The sequence below is a fragment of the Petaurus breviceps genome, unplaced genomic scaffold (genome assembly GCF_028583685.1).
Source record: "Petaurus breviceps papuanus isolate PSGF00001 unplaced genomic scaffold, PetGlider_PUasm1.0 90681, whole genome shotgun sequence".
In the NCBI taxonomy this organism is placed as follows: Eukaryota; Metazoa; Chordata; class Mammalia; order Diprotodontia; family Petauridae; genus Petaurus; species Petaurus breviceps.
In genome coordinates this window covers 4,471,524-4,491,522 of record NW_027187307.1, presented here as the reverse complement: position 1 = coordinate 4,491,522, position 19,999 = coordinate 4,471,524, and the positions used below count along the sequence as shown (strand labels likewise).

The following is a 19,999-nucleotide window of genomic DNA, read 5'->3' as shown; positions in this document are numbered from 1 at the left end:
ATGTTTTCATTTACATTATCACAGTCATTTTATACATTGTCAAGAGTGCATACAGGTTTTCGTGTGTTTTTGTGAATTCCTCATGTTGGTTATTTCTTACCATGTAATATACCACTACTTGACCTATACTCCAAAGAGATCAAAGAAATAGGAAAAGATCGCATATGCACAAAAATATTTATAACAACTTTTTTAAAGTAGTGGTGAAGACCTGGAAACTAAGGGAATGCTCATCAGTTGGGTAATAACAGAACATATTATGGACCTAATGGGATACTATTTTGGTCTAAGAAACCTGGGAAGACTTGTGTGAACTGATGCAAAGTGAACAGACCGAGGAGAACATTTTATACTATACATGTATATTACATGTATTTATACTAACTAAATATGTATATACACATATATACTAAATATATAATAAATATGCATTTATATGAACAATTTATATACTACAACATTGTAAAAATGCAACTTTGAATAACTTAAGAACTCCAAACAGTGTAGTTACCAACCATGATTCAAGAGAACCAATGATCAAAGATGCTACCCACCTCCTGGAAGAGAGAGACTGGACTGAATATGTAGAATGAGATGCAGATTTTTTTTAACATGGCCAATATGGGAATTTGTCTTATTTGACTATATACATGTCATAATTTACTTTTACTTTTTTAAACAGAAGTAAAATGGGAGGAGAAAAATGTGCTTAATAATTGAAAAATAAAATTTAATTTAAAAATGTTTTTATTGGTACTCCCCCCAACATCACTCTTATTTCTTAATAACTTTCTTCCCCCAGCCTTACTCCTATAATCCTCCCTTTTAAGAAAAAGGGAGCACCCTCCAAATTGCTTGTGTTTAACTACATATGCCTTATTCTGTATCTGTAGCTTTCATCTTTCCACTGAAAAGAAGGTATCTTTCATTCTTAGTACTTAGGAGTTGATATCAGCCTTGTCTTCATGTTAGTTTGGTGGTGTTCACGTGCCACTTTTGTTCCACTGTTGCTGTATCAGTGGGCATTCACCTTATTGCCAGGCTTTACTACCATGAAAATGCTACAAATGTTTTGGCATGTATGAGCCCTTTAGTTTTCTTTTTTACTTGCTTGAGGTCCATTCTGAGTATTTATATAGTTGGGTTAAAGGTGAGTATAAACAGTGTAGTACTTGAATAATGCCAAGTTATTTTCATAATGGTTCAACCAATTTACATGTAGCTCAGCTGACAGAATGTCTTTCCACAGTTTCTCCAACACTATTTCTGTCTTTTATGATGTTTGACACTTTTGTTTCTGAGCTCTCTTCATTGGGATTTCTTGTGTTATTAATGATTTGGAATATTCTTCTTTGTGTTTTTCATGTGAATTTCGTCAGGTAGCATAGACTATCTAGGACTCTACATATAGAAGGCTGTAACTAACCAGTAAGTAATGCCAAGCCACATGTATTTTCCTGTAAGGGAATGACCCTATTTCACTCTTTTGTTTATCGGAAGTAGACAGCGATGCCTAGTTAGTAGTTGGTAGAAAATCTTGATAATGCACAATTTCCTCTGTATAGTTGTTATCTAGCTGAAATAATCTTTATAAATAAAAGGCTTAGGATTCAGATACTCTGACCTTGTTTGGTGAGCCTCTTCAGCTTATTTATTAACTCCTGAGTCAACTTTAGCAATACTGAAGTGAGGCAAACACAGCACAGTTCTGAGGCTGCTGTTACTGCTACTACTCTTAGTTGCTGTTTCAGTTTTTTGAGGGATACACAAATTGTCGCCTCACTCAGCTAAGAGCTTTAAATTTGGCCCCAGTCCTGTCTCACGAACCATGTCCTACCCAATTTTAACTATTCTGAGTTAGGAAAAAAGATGCTTGGAAAGTATCCTGTTTTCTCCATGGTCTATCTCTGAAGTGCTGTAATCAGTAGCAGCTGTGATGAGTTGTTTTCATTCTGCAGTTGGTTCAGAGGCTTTAATAAATCTTAGTGATTTCCAGGAAAATAGGATGATAATAATACTATTTAACATTTATTTAGTTTTAAGGTTTGCAAAGTACTTCCCGTACATTTTTTTCATTTATTCTCAGAACAGCCCCAAGAGATCAGTGCTTTTATCATCCTCATTTTGTGGATGATGAAAGTGGAGCTTTGAGAGGTACATTGCCTTCCCTACGTCCCATAACTATCCAGCGAGAGGGATGGGGCTTGGAATAGATTCTCTATTCCACATTGAATGCTTTGCAGGTCAGCTTGAGAAAGGGACTTGGGGCCAGATCAGTAAGGTTGGAACCTTGAATGTCGTGCTAAGGAGACTGGACTTTACCACCTAGGCCAGGAGTTCTTAACCTTTTATGTATTAAGTCAAATGTCATGAATTCCTTTGGTAGAATGGTGAAGCCTAGGGACCCATTATCAGAATAATGGTTTTTATTTCATAATACAAATCAAATTAATATCAGAATATTAAAAATTCCAGGTTCATGGACCTTTAGAATTCTGTTCTTAGATCCCTTCGGTGGTCTGTAGGCCCCAGATTAAGAATCCCTACTCTAGGCAATGGGAAATCTTTGGAGGGTTTTGGATATTGTCTAATTGAAATAGAAAAGCATACTAGAAATAGATGGAAAATGGACTAAATTTGCATTTCTGTAACCATGTATTCTCATCACAAGTGACAGTGGTGCCACTATATCTGGGCTCTCCTCTGTGTGATAGGCTGTTAGATAAGAAATTCACTCAGATGTAACTCAGGTGTAATGTTCTTATACTTCTGTTGTTTGTGGTGTTTTCAAATTGAATGCTCTGGGGTTTTTTTCTGATTTCTTTAGTAAGACTGTTTGAAATACCTCTTTTCCTGTAGGTCCATCTTTTTTCATTGATTATTGGGCTTAGGTTTTTCAGGTTATATGTCTGTCTGATTCCAAGTTATTTTGGGGGTATATCCCTTTCTCCTTTAGTTCTTAGACTATCTGTGAGAGAATTGTGAGAATTGTGTGAACCAAGCTGACTCCATCTTGTAAAACTAACTCCTTTTTGAAACTTAAGTTTCATATTCCTAGAAATTCTACCTACTTGCTAATCATGGGAATTGAGTGACATCCCACTTCACACCTGCTTGTTCTTCCCCTCCCAACTCTTGAAACTTGTGCATTCCCCTTCCAACTAGGGAAATCCCAACATGGAAATCTCTCCTCTCAGAATTAGTCCATTGTGAGCCCTCTAAGCAGTTTGATCCTGATGTAGTTTATCTATAGAGTCTATTGAATAAGATTTGTCTCTTTAGGGGACATCATCATCATTGCTCTTAGATTCTGTATTAGTGTTGTTCTAAGCTATGTAAGAAGATGCTTTCCAGTGGTCTTTTGTTGAACACATTAAAAACCTCTATGGGGTGGCTAGGTGGTACAGTGAATAGAGCACCTGCCCTGGAGTCAAGAGGACCTGAGTTCAAATCCAGCCTCTGACACTTAATACAAAAAAAACTAGCCTAGTGACCTTGGGCAAGTCACTCAACCCCAGTTGCCCTCCAAAAAAATTTGGCTTATAGATGAGTGCTCTATGGGGGGGAGGTGATGGATCAAAGAGGGAAAATGAGAGAGTTATATGAACCAAACTGACTCCATCTTGTAAAACTGACTCCATTTTAAGACTTGTTTCATTTTCCTGTAAATTCTATGTACTTGCTAATCATGGGAATTGAGTGACATCCTGTTTCATATCCGGGAAAGTCCACCTGCTCACTCTCCCTCCTTCCAACTCCTGAAACTGCTCATCCCTCTCCCAACTCAGAAAGTCCCTAATCTTTCCTCCACTTAGAAATCAGATTGCCTAATCTTGTATTCTGGTTTATAGCCTGTTAATTGTTATCTTTTAATGCATAAAAATCTGTCTTCTCCTGTATTTGGGGTTCAGTGCCAAGCTGAGGAGGCCTGGTCCCAATTTGTTATGCACTTGACATGTATTACTTACTAAATTTATATGCTTGGAAGCTTGAACCTTCGTTTCCTCAAGTTATTTCAGATTTCACCCATCATCTGTCAGTTTTAGTTCTGATTTCTCATCACTGTGCCGTAATCCTGTGATATTTGAATTAATTTACCTTTGTAGCTAAAGGCCTTGTTCTTGGATACTTGCAAAATTTTTTATTTGCATTGACATTCTGGAAGTTACTTACATGTTTGGGGATTTCAAGTATGGCTAATTTTCCCTCTTTACAATCCAGAATAAATCAATTAATAATTTGTTGTCACTTTTAACAGCTCCCGAGCAATTTTCTTATCATTACTTTTCAGGCTTTTTAATTCATCATGTTTTTCTGGGAGACTTATGATCCTTATGTTATCTATGAATATCCTGCCTTCAAGGTCTTTTGCTTTGGCTTGTATAGAAATCATGTGTTCTTTTAAAGTTGTTGTCTTGAGCTTTTCTTCTGCCAGATTTTATTCCACATCTGCATTTTTGAGTTCCATAGCTATCACTTTTTTATAAGAGCATCTACTACTTTGTAGACTCATCTGTGGTATGTCTTAAGTTGTCTACTCTGCTGTTTGTCTTATTTACTTCTCCTTTGAGAGCTCAGATTTCCTATCTAATTTCCATCTTAATATCTTCTTTTAAAAGTTTCATGTATTTATTTGAAAACATTTGGGTCTGTCTTGCTACGTGATCTTTGAAGAATCCTCAGAGTTTATTTTCTTGCTTTTCCCCACAAAGGTTTTTGGTTCCTTTTGTGTTGAAGTATCATACTTATATAATTATTGTGCTGTACCCTTTTCAGTTTTTGCTCATTGTTTCATCTTGTCTTTATAATTCTCACTGTTGATTCGTATGGGATCCCAGCTTTCTTTTTTCTATTCTGAGATAGTTGTTTGCTGTTTTCTCTCTTCAGTTTTTGGTCCTTTCCCATGCAAGTGTTGGCAGACACCTTTTCTTTTGTATAGACCCAAGGCTCTTTGGCCTTCAACGCCAATCCAGTCAACATTCGTTAAGCATGCCAGGCACAGTTAAGTACTGTTGGGGATAAAATAAAAAGAAACCCCTGCCCTCAGTGAGCTTATAACCCTAAAGGGGGAGACAACACACAGAAGGAAGAAAGAAAGTTTGGGGGGCACATAGTGTGGGGGCAGCTTGTTCTCTGGAGTTGAAATGAGGCATGACATCAGAAGCAAAGTGAAGTGATCTAAATCAGGTACTGCCCTCTGGAAAGGAAGGCATTGGGATATGCCAGTTTGTGCTCTTCAGATAGAGGGAGAGGAGTTGGCAGCATGCTGGAGAGCTTGTCCTGGGATGGGCCTGCTTAGATCCTTGTCAAATATAACTGCTACTAGTAGTGGTCTGAATTCTACTGGGTTTGTAAGTCCCCTTTCCCTCAGGTGGTTACATCTACTTTCAGTTCTACAGCAAGTTAGGATCAGTGTTTTATGGCCCTTCATGTGGTGTTATCAGGAGTTGGAAAGACAAGCCTTGCACATTGCAGTGTTTAGTGGGTAGGGTGATGGAGCTTTATTTACGTAGTTTGGGTCTCTGCAGTTTCAGAAGCTGTTTTGGTCATCTCGTTGTTGCAGCTTTAATTAATCAAGACTTGGCACATTTCTCCTTTGGAGATCTGGAGAATTGTTTTAAAAACAACTATGCTGTGATTTTGCTAGTCGTGGTCTTTGCTATTGTTGTTATGGAAAGGCCTAGTCAATAGAGAGTCTGAAAAATTAGGGTTCAGTTTCCCTCTCAGACATACCCTCGTTACTTAACCTCTCAGTGTCCCAAGGAGCTCTTTGAGACCATTCTTTAGAGAGAAGGTGCTTTGTTTATTGGTAGAGGGAGTTTCTTACCCTAATGAAATCTCAGGTGCTGTCTAAAATGCACACTGGGTCTGCAACACCATTTATTTTCTTTTTTTTAAGTTCTCTATGTTTACTACTGAACAGGCACTTCAAATATATATAAAGCAGATGGCATTTAAAAAATAATTTCAGTATAGTAGCACCAAAAATATATAAGCCATACCATTTATATGTTATTCTCATCTTTTAGTAACTTGATAGTAAATACTACTGTGTTAAATAGCCTGGTCAACAACCATTCATGGCTCATCTTAATATAAACAAGTTTATATTGTCTGTGGTAAAGATAGGGAGGAAAACTCTTGGTACAATATTGTGTTTTCTGTTTTTCTTTCAGATGTTCTTTTGGCCCCAGCCAAAGCCAGGCAGCCGTAGACACTGATGTTTCCGCCATTCTACAAGGTATGTAGCACCATTTCTGAATTACCTCTAGTAGAGTGCCCCAGAGAGCTTTCCTTGGTCCATTTTTTAGTAATTGTTTAGATTAAGAGACAGAGGGGCATACTTATCAAATTTGCAGAGAACGTGAGACTGGGAAGGCAGGGATAACCAACTTGTTGCATGACAGGATCCAAAGGAGAACTTGTAAAGCTAGAACAGTGGGAGAAATCCAAGATGGAGAAAGTTTAATAGGGGAAAATGTAAAGTACCACACTGGGGTTTAAAAACAATGAATACAGAGTAAGGGAGGCATGGCTACGCAGCAGCTTCTGTGTATTGCAAACTCAGTATGAGTCGGCAGGGAAGTATGACTTAGCTGGAGGTTGGGGGTAGGATAACCAGCCCTTAGCCTTCCTTGAGAGCCTTGGGAGGTCAGGCCTAGAAAACTGATGATCCATTTGTACTCTCCCCTGGTTTGAGTTCATCTAGAGCAGGACTTATATAAATTTTTTCCACTCTAGACCCCTTCAGCGCTTCTCAAACTGTGACCCCATATGGGGTTTAAGAAGCGCTGAAGAATATTGTTTAGTTTAGGGAACTGCATCTTAAGAAGCGCATTTGACAAGCTGCAGTACATCCCTATGAGCTCAGTCAGGATGATAAGTGGATTGGAGATCATGCCCTGTGAGGACTGATTGAAAACTAGCAGCTTATCCTGGAGAAGACAATAACTTTTTTTTTTTTGCCTTTTGGAGGGCAGTTGGGGATAAGTAACCTGCCCAAGGTTACACGGCTAGTTTTTGTGTGGGTGTTAAGTGTCTGAGGCCAGAACTGAACTCTGGTCCTCCTGACTCTGGGGTCAGTGCTCTACTCACTGTGCCACCTAGCTGCCTCCAACAATAACTTTCTTTAAGGGCTATTAATTATATAGGGAAGGAATTCAGTTTGTTCTGCTTGGCCCAAGGGTACAAGGCGCAATGGGTGGTCATTACAGATGTTTATATAAGGTTTGACATAAGGAGAAAGTTCCTAGAAATTATAACTTTCCCAATGTGGAATGGACTGCCTTGAGGTCATAGGTCATCAAGTTAGAGCTGGAAGGGACCTCAGAAGCCAAGCTGAAGCAGAGGCTGGATTGTTGTAGGGGATGTCATTGAGCCATGTTGAGCTTCGCTTGTTGGGCTTCATTAGAGACCTTCTGAGATGCCTTCCAAGACTGAGAGTCTATCAGTCCTACCTCTGCTCCCTAATACTCTGGCCTTGGGCAGGTCGCTTCCTCTCTCTGGGCTGTAGTTTCCTCATTTATAAAAAGAGAAGACTGGACTAGATGGATTCTGGAGTCTCTTCCCACCATGGCCAAAATCCAGGACAATTTTCTTCTCATGAAGCATGGGAGTCACCTCCAGCAGCATGTTTCTTAGGTTCTTCATCATCTGTAAAAGAGGACCAGTCCAGAATGTGATGGACCTGCTGATCCTTAACTTTTCAACATGAGCTTTTAGACCTCAGAATTCTGCAAATGCTATCAATTGGCTTGACTTTTTGCTTTGTTGAGTATCTAGACTTAAGTGATAGGGAAAGTGTTAATAATATATTTCAAACCATAAAATATCTTATAGGTATTTTTTTTTCCGCAGTCCTGGTTGTTTATTAATTTCCCATTTATCAGCATTTATCAGTGCTCCCCTGAAGTTACTATAATAGACCAGAAATTAGGGGAAGTGAGAAGTTGTCATTTCCTGAATTAATCAGATAATCTAAGGTTTCACCAGAGATGAAAGTGTTATCTCTGGCATATAATCCATGTAATCCAGTAAAATTGACCACATAGGCTGGACCAAAGAGAGCTTGTAAATAAAGTTTTAGTGTCACGGCATCTTAGAGCTGGGTTAGGAATCTCTTATGTAACATCTTTTTAAAAATTTTTTAGCTTACATAATTGATTTTCACAAGATTTTGAGTTACAAATTTTCTCCCCAATTTTCCCTACCCACCACCCCAAAACAGCATTCCCACTGAATATCCCTGCCCCCAATCTGCTCTCTCCCACATATTCCCCCATTCCCCCTTCGACTTTCCAGTAGGGCATGGTGGATCTCTATGCCCCAATGCCTGTATATCTCATTTCCCAGTTACATATAAAATATTAATAATAATATGTGTATATATTTTTAAACATTTGATTTCAAAACTTTGGATTTCAGATTCTTTCCCTTTCTCCCTTGTCACCCACCTTCACTGGGAAGATAAGCAATTCAATATAGGTTGTATGTGAGTAGCTATGCAAAACATTTCCATAGTGGATATATTGTGGAAGACTGACTATATTTTCCTCTATCCTATCCAAGCCCCCACTTGTTCTATTCTCTACTTTGATCCTTTCCCTTTTCAAAAGTGGGTGCTTCCAACTTCCCTCCCCCCCTAGCCTGCCCTCCCTTCCATTATCCCCCCTCTCTTCCCCTTCCCCCCTACTCTCCTGTAGGGTGAATACCCTATTTATTGTGTATGTCATTCCCTCCCTAAGCCAAATTCAATGGGAATAAGGTTGACTCATTCATTGCCTTTTGCCTTCCTCTTCTTCCCCTCCATTGTAACAATTTTTCCTTGCCTCTTCTACATGATATAATTTAGCCCATTCTGTCTCTCCCCATCTCCTCTCATTATATTCCTCTCTCACCTTTTAATTTTACCTTTTAAGTATCATCTCTTCCTACTCAATTGGTCCTGTGCCCTCTGTCTATGTATACATGTGGATATATATATATATACACACACTCACATATGTACTCATACGCACATATACCCTCCTATATAGACATATATGTGTATGTATACCTATACATACATATACATACACACATATATACATTTCTATTCCCTTCAACTATTCTCATACTGAGAAAACTTTCATAAGTTAAATGTTCATTTTTCCATGTAGGAATATTAATAGTTCAACGTTGATAGGTTCCTTATGATTTCTTTAACCTGTTTACCTTCTCTTGCTTCTTCCATCTGAATGTCAAATTTTCTATTCAACTCTGTTTTTTTTCATCAAGAATGCTGAAAAGTCCTCTATTCCACTGAATGACTAACCCTAACCCTGCTTCTACTCCACCATCTTCACTCCGCCCCACCCTTTTGTAACATCTTTGGCCTGCCTTTATCTGTTGATGCTGGCATATCACGTTGGATATATATTGTATAAATTGTGTTAATTAGGGGTTTTCAAAGCTTTACTTACATGTTCAGTGAATGGGACCTTGCTACCTAATAACACAATCCATTTCATCACTCTCTGATTGATCAATCAACAAGCCTGTTCCAGGCAAGACAGACAAAAAGAGGCCCTGTCCTCAAGGACCTTTCATTCTACTAGAGTACCACAAAATTCACAGATTAGTAAATACAAACTACATACCAAGTACATACACAGTGATGGGGGTGAGGTGGGTGGGGGTGGGAAGGAGATACTAACAACTGGGGGGAATCAGGAAAGGTCCCTTTAAGGAGGTGACACTAGAATTGAACCTTGAAGGGAGCTATGAGTTGTAAGAAGCAAAATTCTAGAGGGAAAGCATCCCAGTCATAGAAGATGGGGACTAGTGAGAGGAGGGAGGAATGATGTGTAAACCTGGAAGAGCAAACTGAAGCCAGGTTGTGAAGGGTTTGAAATGCCAGCAGACAATGGGAGCCACTGTGGGTTCTTGAACAAGAGTGCCCTTTTGGAATGGCAGCTGTTTGCTTTCAAAACCCTTTGGAATCTGGTACCTGCATGTTTCCACTCCCCTCTGTGTGACATTGACTTGGCCCACTTGCTGTGTCTCACCTCCAGCATCTTCACTGTTGTCCCTATGCCTGGAATGCTCTCCTTCCTCATCTCTCCCTCCTACTTTCCCTGGCTTCCTTCAAGTCTCACCTTTTGTTCCAGTTCCCTTAATTTGAGATTATCTCCAGTTTATCCTCTCTATGGATTTTGTTTGTACATTGTTGTTTGCATGTGGTCTCCCCCATTAGACTGGGCTACTTTGTATCTGGCCTTTCTTTGTACCTCCAACAATAAGTGTCTGGCAACTAGACACTTCGTAAATGCTAGTTGGCCACGTAAATGCTAGCTGTGCAGAGGATGGATGGAAGAGGGGCTGTGGGGCAGATGCCAATTTGGAGGCTCTTGCCAGGTGAGAGATGGTGAGGGCCTGGACTAGGGTGGTTATGGTTGGAAGTTGGGAGAAGCATACAGACTGATGTAAGAAATGTTAAAGTTCTGCTTTATATTGAACCCAAATCTGCCACCTTGTAATTTCTGTCTCTTGGTGTTCTCTCAGGAGTTACACAGAATGAATATAATTCCTCTTAGAGATGATAGCCCTTTAATAAAGACAGTTGTAACCATGGTTCCCACCCAGATACTGTGGGAAAAGGGCAGTCCTGTGTTATGTGCTATATGTAGAGGGAGACATGATTCCTAATTGGGAAAGAGGAAGCTGAGGTGAAACCGCTTACGTGAGAGATGGAGTTGGTGGCAGAGCTTTTTGTGGTTACAGAGACCCTTTGGGAGAGACACATGGGAAAGAAAGATATGGAAAGCTGCAGACACGTAGAGCAAGCTGACTCTTCATTATGTTCCAGATTTCTAGGAGACAGAATTTCTCTTTGGGGAAGATCGGACCTCTTTCTGCTCCCAACAGAAGAATTCATTCATTCTTGTGTATTTTCTAGCATTCTAATCTGCCCAACTTCTCTAATTTGGTTGCTGTTTTGCTTGGACATGTGAGTTTACTTGCTATTCACTATATGTACTGGTTTTTTGTGTAACCAGCAATTGGTGTGGTGGTGGAAAATTAAGCTAATGAGTGTGAGCTTGGGGATACCCTCCTCCTGAAGTGGCTAAGGAAATAACTTTTGTTCTAAACCTCTAAAATTGCAGTGGCTAGGTGGCACAGCGAACAGAGCACTGGCCCTGGAGTCAGGAGGACCTGAGTTCAAATCTGGCCTCAGACACTTAACACTTACTAGCTGTGTGACCTTGGGCAAGTCACTTAACCCTGATTGCCCTCCAAAAAAGCAATAAAAATAAAAAAAAAAACAAATCTCTAAAACTGTCTCCTTAGATTAGAACAGAAATATTTTAGGGCACAGATATAATTCCAGCCCAATATCCCTCTGGGAGATAGGCAAAGGAAAGAGCTAGTATCCCTCCACAGCCTCTATGTTCTCATCCAGGCCCACCCATAAGCCGCATCCATATAATTAGACAGCCCATGGACATCCATCTCTCCCATGAGCACACATGTCTGCACTACTATCTCTTCTCTAGATTAATCATCCCTAATTCCTTATAGTGTCCTTTTGTGTGTCCACATTTTCATTTTTCTCAAGCTGGTGACATGCATTCCATGGGAGTTGCAGTCCAGAACAGGCTCTTTAGTGTTCCTTATGTCATTATTTGAGACCCCTTACCCTCCCATGCACCCTTCTTTCCTCTCCCCTCTCACCATTCACATTTCAGGTTGAAAACGTTCCTTTAAAAGATAGTACCCAAAACTGTAGAGACTGCATCTAGGACCATGAAGGGGTCCAGCCCTTTCCCCCTTAGTGCTCAGAGAAACTTCAAGAACTGAAGGTCTGTTATTTTCTACTCACATCCCTCAGCTCTACAATTGTCATTATGCAGGTTGCTGGTTAATGGAAGCCTCTTGGTTCCACTAATCCAAGTGTGCCTCAAAGAGGAGACTATAAATAGCTACCATTTTGGAGTGTTTTCTTTTTTTTTTTTGGAGGAGGAAGGTAGGGCAATTGGGCTTAAGTGACTCGCCCAAGGTCACACAGCTGGTTTTGTGTTAAGTGTCTGAGGTCGGATTTGAACTCAATTTCTCCTGACTTCAGGGCTGGTGCTCTATTCACTATACCACCTAGCTGCCCTCCACTTTTTTTTTTTGCTTTTTGGAGGGCAATTGGGGTTAAGTAACTTGCCCAATGTTACACGGCTAGTTTTTTTGTGCTAAGTGTCTCAGGCCGGAACCAAACTTGGGTCCTCCTGACTCTGGGGCTGGTGCTTTACTCACTGCACCACCTAGCCACCCGAGTGTTTTCTTTCTTAAATTTGTTATAAGAACATCATCTGAACCCTCTCCCCAAGGACTACTGTGACAGTGGAAGATGCAAAGTAATTATTTCTTTACTTCAATTACAAATGTTTTGCCTTTTATTATATGCCATTGTACAGCTTTACACAGCGCCATTACAATTTTGAGTCATAATTGAGCAAACTGAATCCATTTGTTTGAGCTCTGCTTTCTAGTACACAGGTTTAACTAAAAAAAATACAAAACAAGCAGAGTGGTGCATTATCCAGGCACTTGCACATTTCTTAAATATTGCAAATAAGTAAGCACCCTGTTTGAGAGCTTGACAGTGTTGGCTGTTGGTGGTAATAAGAAATACTCCACGGATATCAAGCCTTCCCACTAACATCTGCACAGTTCCAAAGATGCCTGGGAAAGGGCAGTCTAGGTTAAGGTCACATCCGTCATTCCTTATACTTCTGCCGTGTATCTTGGGGAGCCATATCCTCCCTCTCCTGCTGTCCCGCTGATTGCACAGAACACATGTAATGTATCGTTCATCCAGGGAGAATGCATCGTGTCTTCTTGAAACATCTGAAACAAAAAAATGCACATGGTAGGCATGATGCAATGTAGCCATTGTTGAAAAAGAAGGTGAATGAGAAATAGCAGGCAGAGTTTCAACTCATCACTGACATAAGGCAGAAATGACAAAATGTGACATTACCCACGTGCGTCCTCAGAGCTGGGTTGCAAAGGCAGCATAGCAAAAAAGTCAAAAAAGACTGGTTATTCATTAAGCAAATGTGACTCGTTTTCTTAACTAGTTAGGTTCAATTCAATAGAAAGTTGCTGATATAAGGTGGAAATACCACAACTACTTTAAGCAAAGTGGTCTCTGATTAAGGATTAAACTTTAAAGTAGCCAAGAGATGCTGTATTGTACTGAAAGAGATTAGTAATGTTGCAGAAAACTGGACTTACCTTTATCGAAGACAGGCCTGAGAAAACATCAAATAGTGATTTGTAATAATGCTAGGGAGCTTTCAAAGGAAGGAGCCAGTGAAGACAGTCCCAAGGGCATACTTCTGACAACTCCTTATGCTTTATAAGCTTACTGTTATCAACGATGGAGAAAATGATGATTGGCAACAACACCTCCATTTCATTCACTGGCCTCCAGCCAATGGGTGGGGTTTAGGCCCACCCTGGGATTCACGGTATCCCCCCCCCCCCCAAACGCCTAGTTGTAGTTCGGTTTGATGTTAGGGTAGCTGGCTGAACTGAGTCTAAAGACAGGGCTTTCCTCCTCACATGTCTTCCCAATCTTCTCCACAAGATCCTGCTGGCTCACAGAATTTGTGCTTCCTCTAAAACTATGACTTGAAATGATTTGCTGGATTTGTAAGTGTAATTTTTCTTACATCTTGTCTGCGGTGTTGTGAGGCTCAAATGAAATAATAGAATTGAAAACACTTTGTAAATCTTAAAGCAAAAGAATGCCTATTCCTATTAGCCTCCAGTCACCATGCCTCCCAGTCTGGTGATGACTTCTGAGCCTTCCGTTTCCCTCCTGCTGAGGTGAAGCAGGGGTGCTCTGGGAAATGGTCAGCCTTCATTATTAACACTTCCTAAAATGTGGGACAATTGACAGAACAATCAAGTCCTGGTTGGCCTTTCTCTGAGGTGTAAATGCTGTCAGTGAAAATTTGGCTCTTGTGAAACACTGAGAACTGGCTCCAGCACAGCCCTGAATTTCAGGATGCCCGTTTTCCCCTTCTGGATGTATTGCTAACTTTATATTGGGGCCATGTGGTATAAGGGAAAGGACACTAGCCTTGGAATGAGGAGACCTGTGTGGCAGAACCTTCCAGTCATTTCACCTTGTGGGCTTCAGTTTTCTCATATTTAAAATGAGGTTGAATTCAACAAGAGTGGATAGAGCACTGAACTAGGAGGCAGGAAGATCAGAATTTGATATGTATCTGCATAATCTATATCATGTATTCTATATTTATTACATATACATGCTTTCTGTATGAATATGGAACATAAAAGTCCAGACAAACCTGCATACCCACACGGTGACAAAACACTCTAAGCACTGATATCTTGGTATTGGTTTTAACCTAAAATAGTCAGTAGCCAAAATATTTGTCCCATTAACCGAACAGAGCTCTGCCATGTTTTGTGGGGACAAGCTGACAATGGTAGGTGGGGGAAAGGGGCAATAAATTTGCAAAATCCATTGTTTAGAGAAAAAAATACACAAAAACTGTTTGTTTTAGATGCTATCTTTCTTGATCCTGTAATAATTTGGCACATGAGGAATTTGCTTTCACTTTGAATAATTATGGGTTCAAGAGCAGGTCAGCAGCTGCATGCAAATTACTATTCATACTCTTGTCATCCCTTAAGACAATCCTTCACACGGATGTGAGCTGAACACTTAAGAAGCTCAGGTTCTCTTATAGTGCCTCATTTAATAAAAGGATTTTACCTTAAAGTAGCAATTTCACAGAAGCCTCCCCAACTTCCTGTTGTGATGGGAGGTCTGGAAAACAAAGCAGTTGGATTGATTTTCCCTTCTCTTTGCAGCTCACTTCTGCTCACCCATTCTGGCTCTCATGTCTGACACTATTCAGAATAACAAACCCATCTTGCACATGATAGCTGTGGGGATTTGGGAATAGACATAATATACCCCCACCTCGCCTTTCTCAGACACCCCCAGTTCCTTCACTGTTCCTTATAGGACAGTTTTTAATCCTCTCCTCATCTTAGACTAACTTCCTCGCACTGTAGACTCCTATGCTTTGCAACTTAAACCTTGAAATCTTACACAGAAGCTGCTCTAAAACTAGAACTCGTTCATTTTTTACATTTGACTTTCTGAATCTCAGGCTAAGATTTAGATTTGATTGCTACTCAATGTTATCTTGGGAGACTGAGCTCATTCGCAGTCTACTCCATCAATGATAGGTAATGTTCTTCTCTCTCTCCTTCTGTCTTCACCCCAATGCCATTCACTTTACATCCTCCTGTCAGGTTCATGGGTTTCCATGCAACGGTATATCCTCCTGACACACAGCGTCACTGCGCTGTCCCATTTTTGACTAAGGCGTGTACCCTTGTCCAAATGTAAGTGAAGTAGGCCCTTAAAAATGCTCGGTGACTTGACTTGACCTGAGGTCAAGGTGGCCAGTCTGGCTCAACTACAGAGTGCACGAAAGGGAGAAAGTCTAATAAATTTAGCTGGGAAGGTAAGTTGGTACCAGGCTGTGAAGGGACCTGGTACATGCCAAACAGGAGTCTGCATTTGATCCATAGTCCCTGCCAAATAGTACTTAATAGATGCCTACTGACTGATCCTTTAGGTAGGGAGTCACTACAGTTCATCGATCAGAACTGACATGGTCAATCAGTCAATCAGCAAGTGTTTATTAACTGCCTACTAAGTTGCAGGCAGTGTGCTAAGAACTGGAGATACAAAAAAAAGGTCAAAAGCTGTCCCTGATCTTGGGGAGCTCCCCATCTATCGGGGGACACAATGTGCAAGAAATTGTGTACAAAGCAGCTCTGCCCAGGGACCTGTTGGAGATGGTCTTTGGAATGGCCTCTTGCAGAAGGGGAGTTCTTAGCTGAGACTTGAAGGAAGGCAGAGAAGCTAAACTGAGGAAGAGAGTGTCCCAGGCAGGGGCTCCAGCCAATGGGGAGATCACGGTAAATGCAAGGAAGAACCAGAAGGCCAGTGGCACTGGATAAAAGAGGAAGGTGTGAAGAAGACTGGAAAAGTAGGAAGAGGTCAGGCTAGAAAGGCCTTGCACTGCCAAACGGGATTTAATTAGGGAGCAACTGGAGTTTATTGCTTGTAGGAGCAGGAGGTGATGTTATGGTCAGACACTTGAGGAAGATCAATTGGACGGCAAAATGGAGGATGGATTGCTAGAGGGAGAGACTGGAGGCCAACCAGCATACTATTTCAGTGGTCCAGGCTTTAGGTGACGAAGGACTATGTGTGGTTGCAGTGTCAAAGGAGAGAAGAGGATATGAGCACCATTACAGAGGTGCAATCAGAAGGACTTGGCTACTGATTGGATGTGGGAGGTGACAGAGCGTGAGCCTGGGCAGCTGGGAAGAATATAGGGAAATGAGGAAGAAGGACAGGTTGGGGGGAAGATGATAGAGCTCAGTTTTGGTGTCTGTGAGCCAGAGTTCAAAATGTCCCATAGGCAGTTGACCATGTGATATTGGGGAGAGGTTAGGGCTGGACAAGTAGATTTAAGAGTCATCTGCATAGAGAGCTGCCTGAATGGGGACCCAGCCAGCTTGTCCCCTCCCTCTCCTCTCCAAGGGAAGCTAAAGTATCTTGGGGTCTCCTCCCCTCACTCTCCTCTTCTCCCCTCCCCTTCTCCTCCTGTCTTAGAGGGGAAGGGAGAGAAGCAGGTATGACAGGAATGTGATAGGAAACTGCTAACCCCTAAGAGAAGAGACCCTTCCTCTCTCTCTTTGCAAGTGGGAGGAGCTCTTGTTGCTGGGTCTCCCTCTCTTCTCTTTTAGGGGTTATATATAGGGTCTCCCCTCCCCTTCTCCTCATCTCGTTCCCTCTCTTCGGGGTTAGAGACTTTCCTCTCCTATTCTCCCTCTCTCTTCTCTGTTTTCTCTTCTAAGGTTTAGAGGTCTTCTCTTAGAGGGTCTCCTCTCCTCAAAGAGAGACGAGGGAGGAATAGGGAAGGGAAGGTAGGAGAGTGCATCTCTTCTCTACAAAGACAGTCATTCTGGGGCTCACAGTGGAATCTGAGAGGCTGCTTCCCCTCTCTCCCTTCACCACCCTCCCTGTCCTCTCTGTCCCACCCCTCTCTTCTCTGAGGAGGGGAAGGGAAGAAAGGAGAAGAGAGGCCTCTAAACCCTAAAAAAAGAAGACAAAGAGGAAAAGACCCTCTAATTCCTAAGAGAAGAGAGAGAGAGAAGGGGGGACCCTCTAACCCCTAAAAGAGGAAGAGGAGAGAGAGAGGAGACCTTTTAATTCCTAAGACCTCTAAAGCCTAAAGGAGAAGAGAGAGAGAATAGGAGAGGAAAGTCTCTAACCCCTAAGAGAGAAGACAGAAGAGGGAAGGAGACCCTGTAAGAGAAGACCTCTGACCCCTAAGAGGGAGACCCTCTCCCTCCCTCACCACACTTCCTATCCTCCCTTTGTTCTCCATCCCCTCCCCTTTCTTCTCGGAGGAGGGGAAGGGAAGAAAGGAGAAGAGAGAAAGGGAAAGAGGACAGGAGACCCTCTAACCTTCTCCCTTTCCTTTCTCTTCTCCCCTACTCTCAGGTAAGGGGAGGAGAGGGAAAGAGGAAGGGAGAAGAGAGGATGTCTCTGCCTCTCTCCCCTCTTCTCCTCTCTTCATTTCCCTCCCCATCTCTCCTTTTTTATTTCACCCTGGAGCTCATATACTGGACTTCATTATCCCCTCCCCAAACTCTAATGAATGCCTATATTTTGGGCCCTCCTGGATCTCAGTGAATTTCAACAGTAACTGTTTCTCTTCTGACCAGCAACCCTGTGGATCTTCCCTTCCCAGTTTGGTTGATTTTTCCTTTTTTTCTAATTAACGGGACTCTCCCTTGACTCACTTCTTAAATAGGCCTAAAGTGAGAACCTGAACAGGTCTTAGCCTAAAAGGGCCAGGGTCTCCCATGGCATCCAGGGCCATCTCCAGTTGTCCTGATGAATATCTGGCCACTGGATCTGTGATCTCACACAGCCCTCCCTCAAATCCAAGTCAACTGCAAGTCCTGTCATCATCTCCCTAATGCCATGGGCCTCTTCAAAAGGAAGGACAAACACAAGCAGCTCATGGGAGAAACGGAAGAGGGCCCAGGCCACAGCTTTGAGGACAAGTCAGGAGGAAACCCAGGAAAGCAGTGACTTGAAAACTAGACAGAAGAGAGCGTTACAAGAAAAGACTGAGCAGTGACATGGCTGCAGAGAGGTCGAGAAGGATAAGGATTGAGAAAAGACTAATAGTTTTGGCAATTAAGAGATCATTGGTAATTGGAGGGAGGAGCAGTTTCAGTGGGATAATGAGGTCAGAAACCGAAGTGTAGAGTTAAGAAGACGGTGAATGAAAGGAAATAGAGGCATCTATTATAGATGATAGCTCATGGAGACAGAGCAAATGGGTTTTTGAAGAGGGCATATTTGTAGGTAGTAGGGAAGCAGCCAGTTGGTAAGGAGTGATTAAAGATTAGTGAAAGAGAGTGATGATGGAGGGGGCAGTGCACCGGAGAAGACAGGCTGGACTGGGCTAGCACATCCTCAAGAAGGCGAGACAAAGGGGAAAGAGGAGGGCTGAGGAGGGGGGGAGCTCTCAATGAATGGCCTCCATTTGGTCAGTGAAAAGGTCAGAGCTGTGCTTCGGTGCTGCTGTGATGACATGATCCATGTGGCAGCAGCATGAGTGGAGAGCAAGGGAAGGACTGTGAGACACTATAGAAATAGAATGAAAGCGCTTACAAGTTAGAAAATTTGTGAATCTTCCCTACGCTGACAGTATATTAGCAAATCAAGGGATTTCAGGCAGACTAATAACTTCTACGTGCTTTATGTATTGACTTTGAAGTGGTAAAGCATGTGCCAGCTTTGAAAGCGAGTAATGGCAGCAGGCGCCGGATACTTGCCTGCTCGTGGATGATGTCAGAGAGTTCTCTGACCATGTCTCGGAAGTTTGACTTGAGCCCTTCATGGTACTCCATTTGATCTTCCTTAATGAGGCGTTCATTGAGTTCCAGAGCAATGCTGCAGGCTTGTATGAATTTCCTGTGGATGAACAATAATAGAACAGATCTCATTTATTCCTGGCCTTTTTCCATGATGGAGGACAGTCTCAGGGTCACAAAGACTTGGGGATTCAGGTTCTGCCTCTGATTGGCTGTGTGACCCTACACTAGTCAGTTACCCTTTCACTGTCCTTAGGCAACTCTCTAACGCAGTAAGTTGTAAAAATAGTCACTAATCAGCACAGAGAAGTTTCCTGTCAGTCTGTCAGCTAGTATTCATTAAGTGCCTACTAAGTGCTCAGCCCTGTACTAAGCTCTAGGTGTCTGTGACCTGTGTGGTGGAAAGAGCCAGGGTCTGGATCTTCCTCTGGTGTTTTCCCTTTACACTTGGAATGCTCTGTCCCACACCTGCTTTTCTGGGGGAAAATCTGGGCTCTAAGTTCATGTCCTCCAAGAACCCTGCCAGTTGATCTCTCCATCCCTGAAGTTCCACATGAAGTTTTGACCATTGGCATGTAGTCCTGGCTGATGCTATTTCCTTCACTGACTCAATAAATAGTAACTAAGTGCTAGGAAGTACTCAAAAATGTAAGCTCAACTTGCCTGTAAGACCCCTCACTATCTGGGGGGAAAAGTTACACAATTGCACAAAATCACAATGGGCTCACCAAGGCCAAGCTTCCGATCTGAAGTTTCAGCCCCAGGAGGGTGTGCAAGAACGTGAAGGAATGTTTTGGGGGGAGTGAGGAGATGATTCTGGTGGGGGTGGAAGGGCAGTGGAAGCAGAAACAGGGAGATGAAGCTGGAGGTTTGGCATGACAGCCCAAGGAGCTTCACATGGTGCAAAGGGCATCAAGTGCTCCCATTGATATCACACTCTAAGGTTTGCAAAGCGATTTTTCCAGATATCTTTTTTTTAAATTAATTTGTTTCCTTTTAGTTTACAGAA

At 41.9% G+C, this 19,999-nt stretch overlaps 1 protein-coding gene and 1 long non-coding RNA gene across 5 annotated transcripts in view; one reads left to right on the top strand and one right to left on the bottom strand.

Moving 5' to 3' along the window:
* Positions 1 to 19,999, top strand: part of LOC138143931 (uncharacterized) — a 59,673-nt gene that overhangs the window by 30,895 nt on the left and 8,779 nt on the right. For 2 of the 3 annotated variants that reach the window (XR_011163824.1, XR_011163826.1), the window contains exon 2: positions 6,177 to 6,241. This is a non-coding gene — a long non-coding RNA (uncharacterized lncRNA). Of the gene's footprint in view, positions 1 to 6,176; positions 6,242 to 10,846; positions 10,988 to 19,999 lie in introns of all 3 variants that reach the window. The other variant, XR_011163825.1, reaches the window with a different exon arrangement.
* The window catches only part of DOCK11 (dedicator of cytokinesis 11), a 176,760-nt gene continuing 169,133 nt past the window's right edge, over positions 12,373 to 19,999 (bottom strand). For both annotated transcript variants that reach the window (XM_069065225.1, XM_069065226.1), the window contains 2 exons: positions 18,952 to 19,090; positions 12,373 to 12,876 (listed from right to left, as the gene is read on the bottom strand). In XM_069065225.1, the coding sequence (XP_068921326.1) occupies positions 12,754 to 12,876; positions 18,952 to 19,090 (262 nt within the window). In that variant the 3' untranslated portion in view covers positions 12,373 to 12,753. The remainder of the gene's footprint in view (positions 12,877 to 18,951; positions 19,091 to 19,999) is intronic.